The sequence below is a fragment of the Pseudophryne corroboree genome, chromosome 2 (genome assembly GCF_028390025.1).
Source record: "Pseudophryne corroboree isolate aPseCor3 chromosome 2, aPseCor3.hap2, whole genome shotgun sequence".
Classification (NCBI taxonomy): Eukaryota; Metazoa; Chordata; class Amphibia; order Anura; family Myobatrachidae; genus Pseudophryne; species Pseudophryne corroboree.
Window position 1 is genome coordinate 967768388 of NC_086445.1, and position 17743 is coordinate 967786130.

The following is a 17743-nucleotide window of genomic DNA, read 5'->3' on the forward strand; positions in this document are numbered from 1 at the left end:
CAGCTAGTGACCCGCTTCTTCTATGCGTGAGCACCACCCAGTGAATCTCATTCAGGTGTAAATGAGAAAAAGGACCAAGATATATATGACTGCAACGCTTGTAAGTTGCGTGTCCAGGCTGTGCAGTTTGCTTAACATAGCAGGATCATGCCGTAACCGCCATTGCGAGCGCCTGTGATCCATCGGCTACTCAGAGTCAGACGCATTATCCAGATGTGTACAGGACTGTCAGGGATGCTATTTAAGCAGTGTCAGACTAAAAAGACATTTCAGAAAAGACTCGTGTGAAGCACAAGGGCTTCTGACAAATGGCTTATTTCAGTCTGACATTAAAAGCAGTACTATGGGGTCTATTCATGTAGAAAACGAAAACATAATTGCTACTTATCACTATACATCGCATCGCTTCGATGCGATGTATAGCTGTGATAAGTAGCAATTCATGTATACTCACCCTTCCGACGATGCGCTGCGGTGTCTGGGGCTCCTGCGGTGAGGTCTTCTCCAGAGATCCCTCCCGGCAATGCGCGGAGTCCAGCGGCGGGTCCCTTTGCGCATGCGCAGGGTGTTGACCTCCCGGCCGGCCGCAGTGGGTGCTGGGAGGTCGGGGGGCGGAGCCAGCGCGAGGTGCAGAGCAGCGATCAGGGAAGCATTGAGCTTCCATGACGTCTACGCACTACAGTTCAGGTTACGCCGTCCTCAGATGGCGAACCTGAACTCCATGGAGAAGCGGAAAGCAGAGCTTTCCGCACCTTCATGAATTGCACTCACCATACAAAGGTATGGTGATGCGATTCAGGCACAGAGCGGGGGTACCGCTGGAGAAGTCAGAGACTTCTCCACGGTAACCGGCTCTGTGAATTGCGGTAAGCAGAGAAAAGCCCTGTTTAACGCAAAACAGGGCTTTTCACTGCTGCATGAATAGACCCCTATGTGTGGCAGTAAAACATTTAGCAGGATCCATCAAAAGATCTAACATCTCAACAACTATTATCTGCCTTTCGGAATGGTAACGGAAGAAGTGACTTGCACAGATAATGTATAACTGCAGTTCGCAGAGATATCAGCAAATACAAGATGCATAAAGCAACGTGCAGGTGGAAGATCTGGAAAACAGGATGCTGGCACGAAGCGGAGTAATCTCTGGTGACCACGGTGAAAACAGAAGGGGTTAGAAAGTCTCAGTCACCGATTGTAAACATGTCCGAGTCTTCTACTTGTATGAACTGGACACATCAAGTATACGCACAGGATTCTCTTCTCAGCCCAAATCCTTGGATATTTATTAACATGAACTTTTTATGGTAATCAATTGATAAAGGGATAGTTTTTGGAGGACTGAGACAGACAAATAATATTAAGCTACAGAGACCAATGTTGCACTGCAACAGATGTAACATGTGCAGATGTAACATGTGCAGAGAAAGTTAGATTTGGGTGGGGTGTGTCCAAGCTGAAATCTAAATTGCAGTGTTATGCTGCATTCACACCGCAAATGCCGGGTCCTACCCGGTAAGACAAACGTGTACTCACCGGGTGGGATCCGGCATTTGCGCTCCGTTGCAGGCTTCCCGACCCGGCAATATACCGGGTCGGTTGCCATGACAACGGAGGCCGCAGCAGCAGCAGGGGCGGGGGTGGAGGCGGCGTCGGGAGATGAGCTCATCTCCAGCGCCGCCTCTCCCTATCTTGTGAATGGGAACCGTGTCGCATCGACACGGCTCCCATTCACACCGCACCTGACCCGGTAATCAACCCGGGTAAAACCCTTCTTTTTTACCGGGTTGATTTACCGGGTCAGGCGACCCGCTAAATCGCCCAGTGTGCTTTCACATCGCACACTGACCCGGTTCGACACGGCAATATGCCGTGTCGGTACCGGGTTATTTGTGCGATGTGAAAGGGGTATAAGTATAAAGCAGTCTAACATTTGTGGGCTACATGCAAAAGCAGCCAGTACTGTATTTACCCTGAACAGAAAAAAAAAAATTGCCCTCCCTTGCACTGAAACATGGTTAGGTTCAGACAAAGTTACATGCTTTTTTTTTTTACTTTACTTACAAACATGAATCAGGCTCAATATAATATACAGTATTAATTCTAATTAGAAGTTACAGTATATAACACACATTGCCTTTGTTTTACCTGAGGCAGTTCTATCATTTGCCTATTCATCAGGTTAATCACATCACTTATACAGCACTACGGCTCCAGCACGTGTAATGACTAGAAAAGCCCTTTGCTTAGTCTGCCAGTTAATGTTTACACAGGAAAACATTGGTCACATGTTTCACACATGGCACCCTACACAGTCACAGGAACGTTATGACCCAATTCCCTGCAGCTATGTGCACCTATAGGCTAGGAACAAAGAACCAAGCTCCAGTGCATATGATCAAGTCAGGAGTGCAGATGATGTCTCAGATGTTGTAGTAACCTTATATAATCGCCATTTTTTTCAATCAAGTGCAGTTATGTACAGATTCAATGCATATCACATATATATTTTACACATATACACTAGTGATGAGCGAGGTTCGGTTTTACTCGGTTTTACTCGGTTCTCAAAACGGCATCTTATTGGCTATCCAAAACACGTGACATCCGTGAGCCAATAAGATGCCGTTTTGAGAACCGAGTAAAACCGAATCCGCTCATCACTAATATACACAGATATTCACCTGTTAGATGAAGGAGAGAGACCCCCCACCATTATGTGGAAAAGAGCGCTGGTCCCCAGAAAGTAGGGGGGAAGGGGGTGGACACACATAGGGGGCACTCTCCAATATTAAACAAGTATTGTACTGAAACAGTCACAACGTGCGACTTTCCAGCTCCTGTATTATCTGTCTATACTCCTGTCACTATAAATCTCTCTTTTCCATAGGATTTTCCTAAAGTATAAACATAATACATTTACAAATAAAAGTATAGTCAGCACAGTAGCGCAATGGTCAACTTTGCTACCTCAAAGCACTGGGGTCATGGGCTTGATACCAGAGCTCTATCTGGGCAGAGGGAGCGATTCAGGCATGATCGTAGAGGTGTTACATTTAGCACATCTACGATCAGTTTCTCTGACATGTGGGGGGGGGGGCGCCCAGCACAGGGCTAGTCTGCCCCGCATGTCAAGCCCTACACCCCCCGGCACTAGTGCGAAAGCATCGCACAGTGGCGATGCTGTTGCACCTGGCGGGTAACTCCCAACCTGCGCAGCCTTGCTGCGCTGGGAGGAGACTACTTGCCATGTTTTGGGTCGTAGCAGCTGCGTATGATGTTACGCAGCCGACGCGGCCCGCCCCATGACCACCTCTGCCTGTCAATCAGGCAGCAGCGATCGCACCAGTGAGATCCTTTCACATCTCATTGGGTGCGCGAGTACACTACAGAAAGGGCTTCAAGCTGTCATAGCAGATATCTGGTCTGAATTAGCCCCAAGTTTGCATGGCCACCTCATGCTCGCACTCACTGAATGCCTAAAATACACAATGCTATGGAATAAGTGTGCGCTATATGATGTTAACACACAAATATGTAGAGAACGATTTACAGTATAATCCAGGACGCATTCCTTCGGTCATTTGCTATCCAGACAGCTTCTTCTACACCTGGGATATGACTGTGGGCTTCTTCATCATGGTAGACAATACTACAGCCGTCACTACAAGAGACCAGAAAGCAGGCGCAAATCTCCAGTGTGGTGAAACACAACGAAAACGGTTTGACTGGAGGGACTAATCAAGATCCGTAATACATATCACTAGACTTCTGAGGATTATTTTAGCTCTCTCTTCCCCCGAATGACAAATTACATACTGGGACAATTTGGTTAATCTGATTTTCCACTTTGCAAACCCTCAAGTCCTAATGGTTATAAAAAGCAGCCTGAAGTTGAAAATACTTAACACATTATCTCCTTTTTATAATAAATACGGTTTATTTTTTCTTACTGCATGATGCTCCGTGTTTAATTTAGAATTTTTAATTTCTTAGTCTTTACATATTTACTATACTACAAGTTTTGTGAGTGCTGTCTGACAATCTGTAATTGTGGCTGCAACAAATTTCCATTTAACAGCTGATTGTTCTTGCTGACCTTCAAGAGAAGATTGGCTTAGTGTGAAAAGGTCTACTTAGGTCCAAACTGCTGGAACCTCGACACTGGTCGCTACCAAGGGTTATTCTCGAGTAGGACCCGGGTTGTTTCCAATGTGAAAGGCATGACCCAGGTCACAATGACCTCATCCCTAAAAGGCACCGATTGGCGAATGCAGTAACGATTGGAGATGACTTTATCTCCATGTGTCCACTCTCAGATAGAAGACCCAGGTCAGATGTGAATGGAGCTGACCTGGGAATAACTTGGGTCCATCTGCCGGCGTGAAATGGGTAAGAAACCTAAAACTCGTCTCATACCCCATGTCTAGTGTCCAGGGTTGGAGCTGTTTTTTTTTGTGCAAAAGTGGTACAAGTTCCAGTTTGATTATAGGAAAATATATGCCAGAACACCACAACACAGGGTATTACAAAATCTTAGTTAAATGCAGCACAGATAACACATGGGAAGGAAATTTACTAAAGCTAATGAAAAAGAACCAATAAGAATGTAGCTATAATTTACCTAGTACTAGCTCTCGAATATAGTAGTTAAAATCTGATTAGATGTTATGGGCAAAACCTCTCTTTTAGAAGCTTAGTAAATGTACTCGATGGTCTACGAACGCCGGACTGAAATAAAAACCCCGTTTTTCGTATGCATGTATATATTTTATAAATTATTATTATTATTTTATTTTATTTATCAAGGATTTGCCCCAAAGAATAAATATGTCCAATGCAATTCTGCAAAGGAGACATAAATAGTATTTCTGGACAGGAAAGTAGTACATCCATGACGCATCATGCAAACGAAACCAGACAAGTCAATCTTACCCTCAATGCTCAGCTCAAAGCAAATGTGACAAAATGACAGGGTCTCTATGTCGGTGCCCAGCTTGCAGATGCCACAGACATTGTCATCATTCAAGTCAATGTTCACAAACTGCTCCTCTTCAGCCATGGTGCCCCTGAGACAGAGAGAAGATCACATCACCAAAGGAAGACAGAAAATGGTCCTATGCAAACACAGCTGCTTTGACTAATTGAAGGCATCACATATGTCATCCATTTATATTCAAATAACGCTGTGTGTTTTATTCTCTGATTAAGCTCAAAATTATCACCCTAATTAAAACAATTTTGCTGGGAACTGGTATCACTCTTGGTGCTCGAGATGGAAGGGTCTTCTGCCTGATAAAAACGGTTTGCTACACCAACTGCTTTCTTGAGCTTGATTTGAGTATCCCTTATCCAAAATGCTTGGGACCAGAAGTATTTTGGATATCGGATTTTTCCGTATTTTGGAATAATTGCATACCACAATGAGATAGACTTGGGTCCCATCGCCATGATAAGCACAGAATGCAGTTATGTTTTAAATATACCTTATACACACAGCCTGAAGGTCATTGTAGCCAATATTATTTATAACTTTGTGCATTAAACAAAGTGTCTACATTCACACAATTCATTTATGTTTCATATACACCTTATACACACAGCCTGAAGGTCATTTAATACAGTATTTTTAATAACTTTGTGTATTAAACAAAGTTTGTGTACAATGAACCATCAGAAAACAAAGGTTTCACTGTCTCACTCAAAAAAAAAATCCGTATTTCGGAATATTTGCATATGGGATACTCAACCCTAAAATCATTTTTAGATTACAGTTACAGTGTTTTTCTTAGTTTTAAGCAGGTTATTTTAGGTAGAAGTCCTACATTGTGCACCTCAAGATTCTGATGGCCCAGTAAGCTGTAGTATATAGCTGGATGACTTTAAAAAGTCAAAAACACGTTTATATTAGGCCAAGTTATTTCTCGTTGTGGAATGGCAACTAATCCCAACTACTGTGGAGTTCTAAAGTTTAGTTTGAGTGCCTCACCTCCGGGAGGATGCAATCTCATTTTGATTGACAACAGAGGGTGGTGTTGCGAGGGCATGGTCACAACATAGACGTGTTCATACAATTTAAAGGGGGCGAGGGGGGGGGGAAGACGCGTGTCCGCTGCGAGGTGAAAAATGGTGGCGTGTGCAGCTGTGTTGCGTATGCAGGAGGCTACCACTACGGCTGGCGCCTGCGGTGCATTTGCAACGTGGGACGGCTCCCAGCATGAAATTTTTCTCTGTAGCAGTTTTTGCGATGTAGCAAAAACTGCTGCTGATACTGAATGAGGTCCTTAATCTGGCCATGCACTACATGATATTCATACACGTCAGATAAACAGACGACTGAATTGAACGATTATCATTCAGCTTGGACCCACAGTAATTATGAACACCTCTGCCTGATTGACAGGCAGAGGCTATTACGGGGCGGGACACTGTTTCCAAGGCAGAGAAGGAGCATTGCGGGGGTAGCAGTGGGGAAACAGAGGCGTGGCGGCAAAACAGGGGGCGTGGTGTGTGTGTGTGTGTGTATCAGGGCAGCTGCATGACATCACACGCAGCTGCTCCAATAAAAAAAAATGGCAGCGGCCCTACTGCCGGCGCAGCCAGGCAACGCCGGCAGGAGGCTTCCCCAATTTCTGCAACCACGCACTAATTGCAGCATGATTGCAATAAGTGCGTGGTCGCAGATGGGGAGGCGGCGGGTAGCATGCAGGGTGGCCTTGCCCTACGATGGGCGGCCCCCAGCATGCAAGTCAAAGGATTGCAAATTCTGCTAAACAGCTGACTTTGCAAACCTTACTGAATGAGATCCAGTGTATGATACTGAAAGATAATTCACAGCCTGATAACAACTGAAAAACAGTCCGTCTCTTTTGGTTTGGTTTCCCCCCATTAGTTGCTGTGAATGGAGATTGCCTCCATGCATTGTGTAGTGTATGACGGTTATCGTACACCACACAATACGATTATTGAGGTAGCTGCTGCTGCCCTCTTCCCTGTCTGCTGGTCTGCTGTGCAGTGTATGGCCAGTTTTAAACCAACCTACTTATACTTCAAACTCCATTTTGTCTTAACTTTGATGCAGTTAGGTTTGTGATATCATGATTCAATCCCCATCTGCTCCTACCCTTGGGTAAGACACACAATTATGACATTGAACTTTATTGTACTATCACTGCACAGAGGGCTGTGATACCACAGGTGGCCCTCTCCTCCCCCTTCCCCCTCACTAAAAACTGCTGTTGGAGTCACCTTTTTTTTTTTTTTTTTTTTAAAGGTACATTTTATGGGCTCTGATAGAAAGGTATATTTATTGGGCATGAGAATAAAACCCATCAGATATTTATTGGGCAAAGGTTAGCTTAATTACATATATTTAAAAATGTAATTATTATATCTAAATTATTGTACACAGCAGAAAGTCTGGGTGGGGTAACAATTCAGTCAGGACAGTCATTTGCTGGAAAAAAAAAAAAAAACAACTAGAGGCAAAACACAAATGTGTATCCACATTTCACTGTATATTGACTTATAGGATAATTACATCTAATGCCCCTTTCAGACATAAGACCTGGGAAATACACAGGTATGACCCAAGTCTGTTAACCCGAACACTTCCCAGGTGTCAGTTTGAGACCCCCATTCACACGACACCAAACACCCGGGTAATTCCCAGGTTAGATGCGTTCACACTGAACCCGTGTCTGCCCTGGAATTTGGTGTGTATTTAAAGGGGACACTTTATGTATATTATTCAGCCTTTGATATTTGATAATGCCAAATTTGTGGTTTTATTTCCTAGTTAAATACATTTTGCTATAAAGCTGTGCTACTTACTACTAGGTAATTATTATTTTTTTCTTACTAAGGTGCTCCCACTCACATTCCCCCTCCCACACCCACCCATCAGCCAGTATTACCATTCCTCAGTTTCAGATCTGCCCATCTCATGTGTGAGCTTCCTGTAAGTATACAGCATTTGCATCGTCTGCTGTGTAATAGTCCAAATTAATGGGGAAGCGGTTGATATACCGCTAGCCGGGAACACGGCGCTCACAATGCAGACACCGGAATCCCGCCTAGCGGTGAAATACCGCCACTGGAATACCGTCACCACAGGTTATTCTCCCTCTGTGGGTGTCCATGACACCCATGGAGAGAGAGAATATAACCTGTGGCGAGCGCAGGGTGGCGATCTCGGCGAGGCCGCAAGTGGCTTTCTAGCAATCTCCCCGCTGCCGGCATTCTGGTGGCCGGGATGCCGCTGTCGGCCGCCAGTAATTCATACCGAACCCCTTAGCTGGGTTATGTTATGGCCTTTAGCTGAACAGCCAATCAGACACTTTTCTTCCAACCTGGGTCTTCTGGAGTCCGAACCAATGTTCTCATAGAAGCAGTCTACCAATTGACTATAAACCTGTGCCTAGTGAATGTTTTACAAATAAGTGCAATTTTTAAAGGTTCCCATGCTGTAACGCCCTCATTATGAATTTAGTTTCTTTATTGTGGGGCGTTATTCTACGCGTATTTCAGCATCTATCCTGTTTTGGTATTTGGTAAGTGCGCTGTCTTGGAGTAATCCTCGACTTCTCCCTCTCCTTCAAACCACACATTCAGCACCTCTCACAAACCTGCCGTTTTCATCTAAAAAATATTTCCAGGATCAGACCCTTTCTGACCCAGGAAGCTACTAAGACTCTTATCCACTCACTGGTCATCTCCAGACTGGACTACTGTAATCTCCTCCTGACTGGCATTCCTGACAAATACCTCTCTCCACTCCAATCTATCCTCAATGCTGCTGCCCGGCTCATTTTCCTCACCAAACGCACTACGTCCACCTCTCCTCTCTTACTAGACCTTCACTGGCTCCCCTTCCCTTTCAGAATCCATTTCAAGCTTCTCACACTTGCTTACAAAGCCCTCACCCACTCCTCTCCCATCTACATCTCTGATCTTATCTCCCTTTACACTCCCACCCGTCCTCTTCGCTCTGCTAATGCTCGCCGACTCTCCTGCCTACGGATTACTTCCTCCCACTCCTACCTCCAAGATTTTTCACGTGCTGCACCACTTCTCTGGAATTCCCTACCTCTCCCCCTCAGACTCTCCACCTCTCTACAAAACTTCAAACGGGCTCTCAAGACCCACTTCTTCACCAAACCCAGCCAAATCTCATCCTAAACCTCTGTTCCACGATCTCTATGTACCCCATCTGTCTCACCCCTGTCTGTCTACCCCTCCCCTTTAGAATGTAAGCTCTCACGAGCAGGGCCCTCTTCCCTCATGTGCTTATCCTTAGTCTTACTTTAATAATCTTCAACTGTACACATCCAGCAGTCTTCTGCCACCTGATACTTATTCCAGTGTCATCTGCTGATGTAGCTATGTTTATTTACCCTGTACTTGTCCTATATTGTCGTCAACTGTAAGTTGCTGTTTTCCTGTTTGATTATTTGTTTATGTACTCTGTAATTGGGCGCTGCGGAACCCTTGTGGCGCCATATAAATAAAGGATAATAATAATAATAATAATAATAATAATAAAAAGGGACAGGCAAAACATAGATATAATGTATTACTGGTACAGACACACCAGTGGATATAAAAAGTTAACCAGCACATTGCTTTAGAGATTACCAGTGTTTATAGAAACATAGAATTTGACGGCAGATAAGAACCACTTGGCCCATCTAGTCTGCCCCCCCTTTTTTTTCCTGAGCTACTAATTTATTTATTTTTATCCACTACAAGTGAACAATTAGAAATAAAATAACCAAATGCTGCAATATTTCCAAAACCTCTGAACCAGCTAGAATAAAAATTTTTTGATTTATTTTTAAATCATTTTTATATTAACAGCAAGTGACAGGACGCGGATCAGTTGGAAGTCTCTGAAAGTTATAAAAGGTTTCTGATGTATAATGGATGAAGGGAGTTATGGCAAAAGAGTCACGTCTACCAATGTGCAATGACAAGATGAGGCCTGTGATCAAAGCAAGAAAGTATAATTTGCAAGTCAGGCTAAGTTCAAACAGCTCGTTGGAGAAGTAATCAAGCGGAAAATGCTAGGAGTTCTGAAGCTGCCTCTAACAAATCTGCAGCAATGAACCATGTCCCAATGGCTGGGGGTCCATGACTTTTATGGTGGTTGAACACAGAAAAATGCAGTGTTAAAGATTCTGTGACCAGCCTACCAGCATGGGGGGGATCTCAGCATGCGGGAATGGCAGGAGCAAAAAAAAAAAAAAAAATTAGGACTGCTTTATTTTGTAGCCCTATTAAACCAACAGCAATAAATAATTTTGTTCTGAGCAGTCAATACACTTTTATCCTGTACACAGACGTTTCATTAGGTCACATGTGACAGAGCAGGGAGAAAAAAAAAAAAAAAAAGTTCTTTATTAAGAGATTTAACAAGCCATATAAAAGCTGTAAGTAACATAACACTATTCTCAGTCACATGAACCATGCCAAAATAAGAGACACGCAGAAAGCCAACTTCATTCCAACTGTACAGCGCTTCTGTGTATTTTATCAGAACTTCATAAAGCCAATGACCTTAAAAACTTCTGGAGTAGGAACAGAACTGAAATACATCCAGTGCGAAGAAATGAATGCCAAATATGTGTGTTAATAGCCAGACTCAACAGCAGTCATAGCAAAACAGATGAATGCAATAAACTATTAAAAATCACAATATACATTTAGTACTAATCAGGAAGGAATTAAACAAAAAATAAGGCAGGATCTATAACCAATAGCATACCAAAATGGAGACTATGTAGAAGCGCACACTATCAAATCCCCTTTCCTCTACTAAATGCACCACAACAAGTTACATTAAGGTTTAGCTAAATCCTTTTGTTGCTTTGGAACAAAATCAGGAACTGATGCAGCCTCAGGGGGCCTGGGCAGAAGTCCTTTGTTAGTAAACTGAACCTTGGCATGTTGAGTTCTCAGTAAGTGCAGCATTAGGGGTCATTTACTATCACATCTAAAAAGACTTATTAGTGTAAACATGAGGATGGGAGATAAAGCCTTTAAAAGGTGTTTACTAGTAATCTGATTAAACTATAGGTGTACCACTACCATGATGGCTAGTCAAAACTTTACACCTGTCTAAAGTTGCATTGTAATTTATACTACATACAGCTAAAATACACTTCAAACCTAAAATACTATAATGAAATAAAAATTTTAGAAAAAAAGAAAATAAACAAAAACTCTGTAAGATCAAACAGAACAAAAGACTCCTTTGGCCCCCAGAATGTTTCTATGCCCCAGAGCTACTGTATCATTCACAACACAACACGAGGAGTTAATAACAAAAGGCAACAAAGAAACAAAAAAAAAGTTATACAAAAATGAGACTTGTTTCAAACCGGTTTCTAAAACATCTCTACATAGAACTTGTAATCAAGGCTACAAACTTGTACACCTGTAAGCCCTCTCTGATGATAAATATAAGACAATAAAGGAGTTAATAAATACTGTTTTGTGACCATGTATGTAACAAATACATATATATGCGATGTGAGCTGACAAAGCTGAAGATATACTCACATACATTAGCCTGTAGTTAACGAACGCTGCTCTTCCTACCTCACTGATTGTCTTCTACCCACTCCTTACACTACATCAGCATGGACATCCCCTACTAGATCACTCACTCACTGGATCATACCAACACCTCACAGTGTGTGGTGGAGAGAGAAGTTTAAAACCATTACAAAAAAAAAATACACAACACTGTCTCTTGATTTTTTTGGTTTTACACTAGCACTAAGCCACGGAACAGCTACCAAACACAAATATCAAGGGCATAAAACTCACCTATGTCTTTTCTCACTCCCCTAGGAAATATGGTACAGTCCACGTCAATAGCTACAACATACGGCACAGCACTGATGCCAGGTAATGGACTAACCCACTGCAGATACGGGGGTACAACGAGGATATGTGCTCATTTATAGTAGGAAGAGAACAATAATTCTACGTAAATTAAATACTGCATGATCATCTATAGGATCACTACATCATCAGCGGGGTTTTACCTTCGGCGGCGTTCCCTATACTCCATGGCGAGTGGTACAGTCCGGCTGTGTATAGTCCCCAGGAAAGTACACGCCGTTCCTTACGTCATAGAAGGAGACGTTCTGAAACAGAGCGGGGAGGGGCTGTGTGAGCGGAAAGCGTGCTTAGCCCCGCCCACAGGATAACTGCTTCTACAGAATGTAACAGAAGACGTTGTTACATTGTGTCTCTGACTTCCTAGTAAACTCCCAGGCACTTTGTGTTGTGCGCCTGGCCCGCATTTTGCAGACACCCATCTAACCCCGTTTTACTGGGGTAAGGGAGGGGGGAAGAGGGTGGGGGGCATAAAAGTGCAGATTAGGCTAGTTGACAAGACATAACTTTTTTTTAAATATAAAACTAAGCAAAGTATATTATATATATGTGTGTATCTATCTATCTGTCTGTGTGTGTGTGTGTGTGTGTGTGTGTGTGTGTGTGTGTGTGTAATATATATATATATATATATATATATATATATATATATATATTCCTCCAAGATACGGCACTCAGCGGACTTGTTCAATAAGTAAACTTCAACAACAGTTGTAGCAGCAACGTTTCGGCTTTAATTAGCCGTTTTCAAGCAACATTGATGTTGCTTGAAAACGGCTAATTAAAGCCGAAACGTTGCTGCTACAACTGTTGTTGAAGTTTACTTATTGAACAAGTCCGCTGAGTGCCGTATCTTGGAGGAATGTATGTACCATATTAATGTGCACCGCGGCAGGATGATGATGAAGTGAGAGTGCCGGTTACCAGTTCGTTTATATATATATATATATATATATATATATACATATATATATACATATACACTGCTCAAAAAAATAAAGGGAACACTAAAATAACACATCCTAGATCTGAATGAATGAAATATTCTTTTTAAATACTTTGTTCTTTACATAGTTGAATGTGCTGACAACAAAATCACACAAAAATTATCAATGGAAATCAAATTTATTAACCCATGGAGGTCTGGATTTGGACTCACCCTCAAAATTAAAGTGGAAAAACACACTACAGGCTGATCCAACTTTGATGTAATGTCCTTAAAACAAGTCAAAATGAGGCTCAGTAGTGTGTGTGGCCTACACGTGCCTGTATGACCTCCCTACAACCCACACAAGTGGCTCAGGTAGTGCAGCTCATCCAAGATGGCACATCAATGCGAGCTGTGGCAAGAAGGTTTGCTGTGTCTGTCAGCGTAGTGTCCAGAGCATGGAGGCGCTACCAGGAGACAGGCCAGTACATCAGGAGACGTGGAGGAGGCCGTAGGAGGGCAACAACCCAGCAGCAGGACCGCTACCTCCGCCTTTGTGCAAGGAGGAACAGGAGGAGCACTGCCAGAGCCCTGCAAAATGACCTCCAGCAAGCCACAAATGTGCATGTGTCTACTCAAACGATCAGAAACAGACTCCATGAGGGTGGTATGAGGGCCCGACGTCCACAGGTGGGGGTTGTGCTTACAGCCCAACACTGTGCAGGACGTTTGGCATTTGTCAGAGAACACCAAGATTGGCAAATTCACCACTGGCGCCCTGTGCTCTTCACAGATGAAAGCAGGTTCTCACTGAGCACATGTGACAGACGTGACAGAGTCTGGAGACGCGAAGGAGAATGTTCTGCTGCCTGCAACATCCTCCAGCATGACCGGCTTGGCAGTGGGTCAATAATGGTGTGGGGTGGCATTTCTTTGGGGGGCCACACAGCCCTCCATGTGCTCGCCAGAGGTAGCCTGACTGCCATTAGGTACTGAGATGAGTTCCTCAGACCCCTTGTGAGACCATATGCTGGTGCGGTTGGCCCTGGGTTCCTAATGCAAGACAATGCTAGACCTCATGTGGCTGGAGTGTTTCAGCAGTTCCTGCAAGACGAAGGCATCGATGCTATGGATTGGCCCGCCCGTTCCCCAGACCTGAATCCAATTGAGCACATCTGGGACATCATGTCTCGCTCCATCCACCAATGCCACGTTGCACCACAGACTTTCCAGGAGTTGGCGGATGCTTAGTCCAGGTCTGGGAGGAGATCCCTCAGGAGACCATCTGCCTCCTCATCAGGAGCATGCCCAGGCATTGTAGGGAGGTCATACAGGCACGTGGAGGCCACACACACTACTGAGCCTCATTTTGACTTGTTTTAAGGACATTACATCAAAGTTGGATCAGCCTGTAGTGTGTTTTTCCACTTTAATTTTGAGGGTGACTCCAAATCCAGACCTCCATGGGTTAATAAATTTGATTTCCATTGATAATTTTTGTGTGATTTTGTTGTCAGCACATTCAACTATGTAAAGAGCAAAGTATTTAATAAGAATATTTCATTCATTCAGATCTAGGATGTGTTATATTAGTGTTCCCTTTATTTATTTGAGCAGTGTATATATTATGTAGCCTTTCTATGGTGCCACAAGAGATCCACAGCGCCCAATTACAGAGTACATAAACAAATAAGGAAAACAGTGACAGTTGAAGACAACATAGGACAAGTATAGGGTACATACACCAACACGGCCATTTCCGAGTGATTTACACATGCTGGGAACAAGGCGCTGGCGCCATGTTCCCGGAGACCTACGCAGAGTCTCCTTGCTGCCATAGAGAAGGAGGCCAGTAACGGACACTGCAAGCGGGTCCCCTCCTCTCTTAAAACTCCCCTGATAGTGTATTAAGGGTATACGTTTAATTTGCTGGCTATCAGGATCACGGCATTCAGGATACCAACCTGCCATATTCCCAGAGTAAAATCTGTACTGCGCATGCACAAATCACTGGAAAAATGCCAGCTGTGCCATTTTCCATGTGATTTTTCCTGCAGCAGCAGCCGACATGGGACTCCGGAGAGGTAAGTGGTTAAACATGGGAGTAGGGTGTGCAGTGTGGGCCTGCCTGTACCCAGGGGCCGTGTGTAGCGCACACTCGGCACCCATTATAGAAACGTCTAGGCACAGGGCTGCCATCAGAAATTGTGGGGCCCGGGACTGACAAAATAGGCAAGCCATCCCCCCCCCGGAAAAAGAAGTTAAATAATAAGTATATATTAAAAAAAAAAAAAAAGTATAATTTTTTTGCAGACACGGCGCAACACCGGTTTATGCCCCTTGCACCATATTAAGTCCCCACAGTATTGCCCATCACCATATTATGCCCCACACAGTAATGACTATTATGCCCCACACAGTAATGCCCCTGATACCATATTATGGCCACACAATAATTATGAAAAGTACCTATTAGTTATCACTGGGGTTCTGCTCGTTGTCAGGGGATTCCTTCCTTCCCTCCCCCATTGCTGCCGCTGATGGGAGGGCCCGGGATGCTGATGCCACTGCCTGCCCACCTCCGTCCCTGCTTTTCTGCTTCTGTCGTCCGTCTTCCTGCAGCTCTGTATTGAAATCATCCCTCCCAAAATGACTGCCGCCTCAGAGGAGACAGTTATAACCGTCGCCTCTGTGGCGGTGGCCATTTTGGGAGGGACGTTTTCAATACAGAGCTGATGGAGGTTCGGGGAACAGCAGGGACAACAGCGGGACGGCGGCGGGCAGGCAGGCGGCTGCATGAGCATCCCGGGCCCTCTTCTGTCAGATTGGCTGGGCCCGGGACAGCTGTGCCACCAGCACCCCCTGATGGCGGCCCTGTCTATGCATATAGGGGCCTATTTATTAATAATAATTATGGTTATAAATCCATATTATGTTGGTAATAAACATTTTTTACATGATTATTCCACGCGCTTTTTATAATGAATTACATCCTGTTCACATAGGAGGAATCAGTGGCGTAACTGTTTGGCTCCGTTGATACCTACATGCTGCAGCTGTATAGCGAGCAACAGAGCCAAACAGGGAACAGGCAGACGAGGAGGGAGACAATACGGGTCCGAGGTAATCCCAAGGGACAGACAGACCAACAGGATGCCTTTGGTGGTACTCACGGGAACACCAATCTCCACAGGCAAGCCCCAATGACAGAGAAGCCTCCTCATGGAAAGCGGCAGACAGTGGGTGTCAGGCGGGTCTAGCAGGTAGCAGCGCCAGCATGGTCACGACACATGATGATCCAGGAGTTTGGAAACTCAGGCCACAGCTTCAGCACTATCCAAATGCCAGCGCTTGGTGCGTCGCCACACCTTGTGGGCCCCTGGACATTTCCCAGTCTAGCTACCCTGTAGTTACGCCACTGAGAGGAATTATTTTACTCCTCCACAGTTTATAACATGACAGTATGCATGTGCACAGTATAGCAATATAACTCACCCAAATCTGAATCTCTCTGCACATGTTACATCTGCCCCACCTGCAGTGCAACATGGTTTGCAGTGCAGCTGCTGGCTTTTTCAGTTTGCTAACAAACCTGAATAACCCCCTATGGGCCTAATTCAGCATGCAGGCCTGGCGCCACCCGCTCAGCAAAGAGATGCAGTGCAGGGAGGCGTCAGGCTGGAGAGGCGCTCTCCCTGCTCTGCATCCCTGCTGCTGCACCTGTCACACTGTGACTGGTAGCAATGTCGGCAGCTTTAAGTGTCCTCTCCCCTTCCTGGCTGTGTGAGAACGCGCAGTGTGCACTGTGCACTGTGCAGGAAGACCTGAAAAGGGGGCGGATTTACACTAAATGGAGGGGTGGAGCTACACAGGACCAGGCTGATCAAGGGATGGCCATCGGTGGGTTATCCATCGACGGTCGCCATCGACGGTACCATTGTTGGATAACCTCGATGGTGTAAAACCATCTGCATGGCCAACCCTGCATTATAGTAATATGAAATGCGGGCCAATCAGGGACCGGGGGCATGGCTTCGTGAGTGTCATGGGGCGGGGCTAAGCTCAGTGCCCTGACACTTTAAAGGATAAAAAAATAAAATATTCAGTTGCACTGATCCATCGATGGTGGGAAACCATCTAGTTCTCCCCCATTGATGGTAAAAGTATTTGACATCGGTCATAGACCATTGATGATTTTGAATCATTGATGGTTGATGGCCATCCCTAGGCTGATTATGATGAAGAGGAACAGGAGGATGGACAGCATCGACCAGCCAGACTTCCTTTGGTAAGAAGACAGTGAGTGAGCTTGAGAAAGTGTGTATGTATGTATGTATGTATGTATGTATGTATGTGTGTATGTATGTGTGTGTATCTGTATGTGTATGTATGTATGTAAATATGTATGTATGTATGTATGTATGTGTGTGTAAATGTGTATGTATGTAAATGTGTATGTATGTGTGTGTGTTACTGTGTGTGTCTATGTAAATGTGTGTGTATGTGTGTGTGTATCTGTGTATGTGTGACTGTGTGGGCATAATGTGTGTAAGCGGCACTACTACAGGGGGCATTTTGTGTAAGCGGCACTACTACAGGGGGTATTTTGTGTAAGTGGCACTACTACAGGGGGCATTATGAGTATAAGCGGCACTACTACAGGAGGCATTATGTGTATAAGAAGCACTACTACGTGTGGTGTTATGTGAATAAGATTGTGCTACTGTGGTGTAATTTGAAATGGGGGTACTATTGTGTGGCCATGCCCCTTCCTTGTAAGACCACACCCCTTTTTCAGTGTGCACCAAAGGCGCACACTGTCCCTTTGTAAAGTATGGGAGGGTGCAAATTTACAGTTTGCAGGGGGGCGACAAACACACTAGCACCAGCCCTGCAGCATGGATCACTACT

General features: G+C 44.5%; 1 protein-coding gene across 5 annotated transcripts in view; it reads right to left on the reverse strand.

Annotated features, from left to right (window-relative positions):
* C2H21orf91 (chromosome 2 C21orf91 homolog) overlaps positions 1–12142 on the reverse strand; it is a 43289-nt gene extending 31147 nt beyond the window's left edge. The window contains exons 1-3 of one of the 5 annotated variants that reach the window (XM_063956364.1): positions 12051–12131; positions 11830–11926; positions 4933–5066 (exon numbers count right to left, since the gene is read on the reverse strand). In XM_063956364.1, coding sequence (XP_063812434.1) covers positions 4933–5059 — 127 coding nt within the window. In that variant the 5' untranslated portion in view covers positions 5060–5066; positions 11830–11926; positions 12051–12131. Of the gene's footprint in view, positions 1–4932; positions 5067–11559; positions 11649–11829; positions 11927–12050 lie in introns of those variants that run through there. The other 4 variants (XM_063956361.1, XM_063956365.1, XM_063956362.1 and 1 more) reach the window with 4 other exon arrangements.
* Between the last annotated feature and the right edge of the window lie 5601 nt (positions 12143–17743).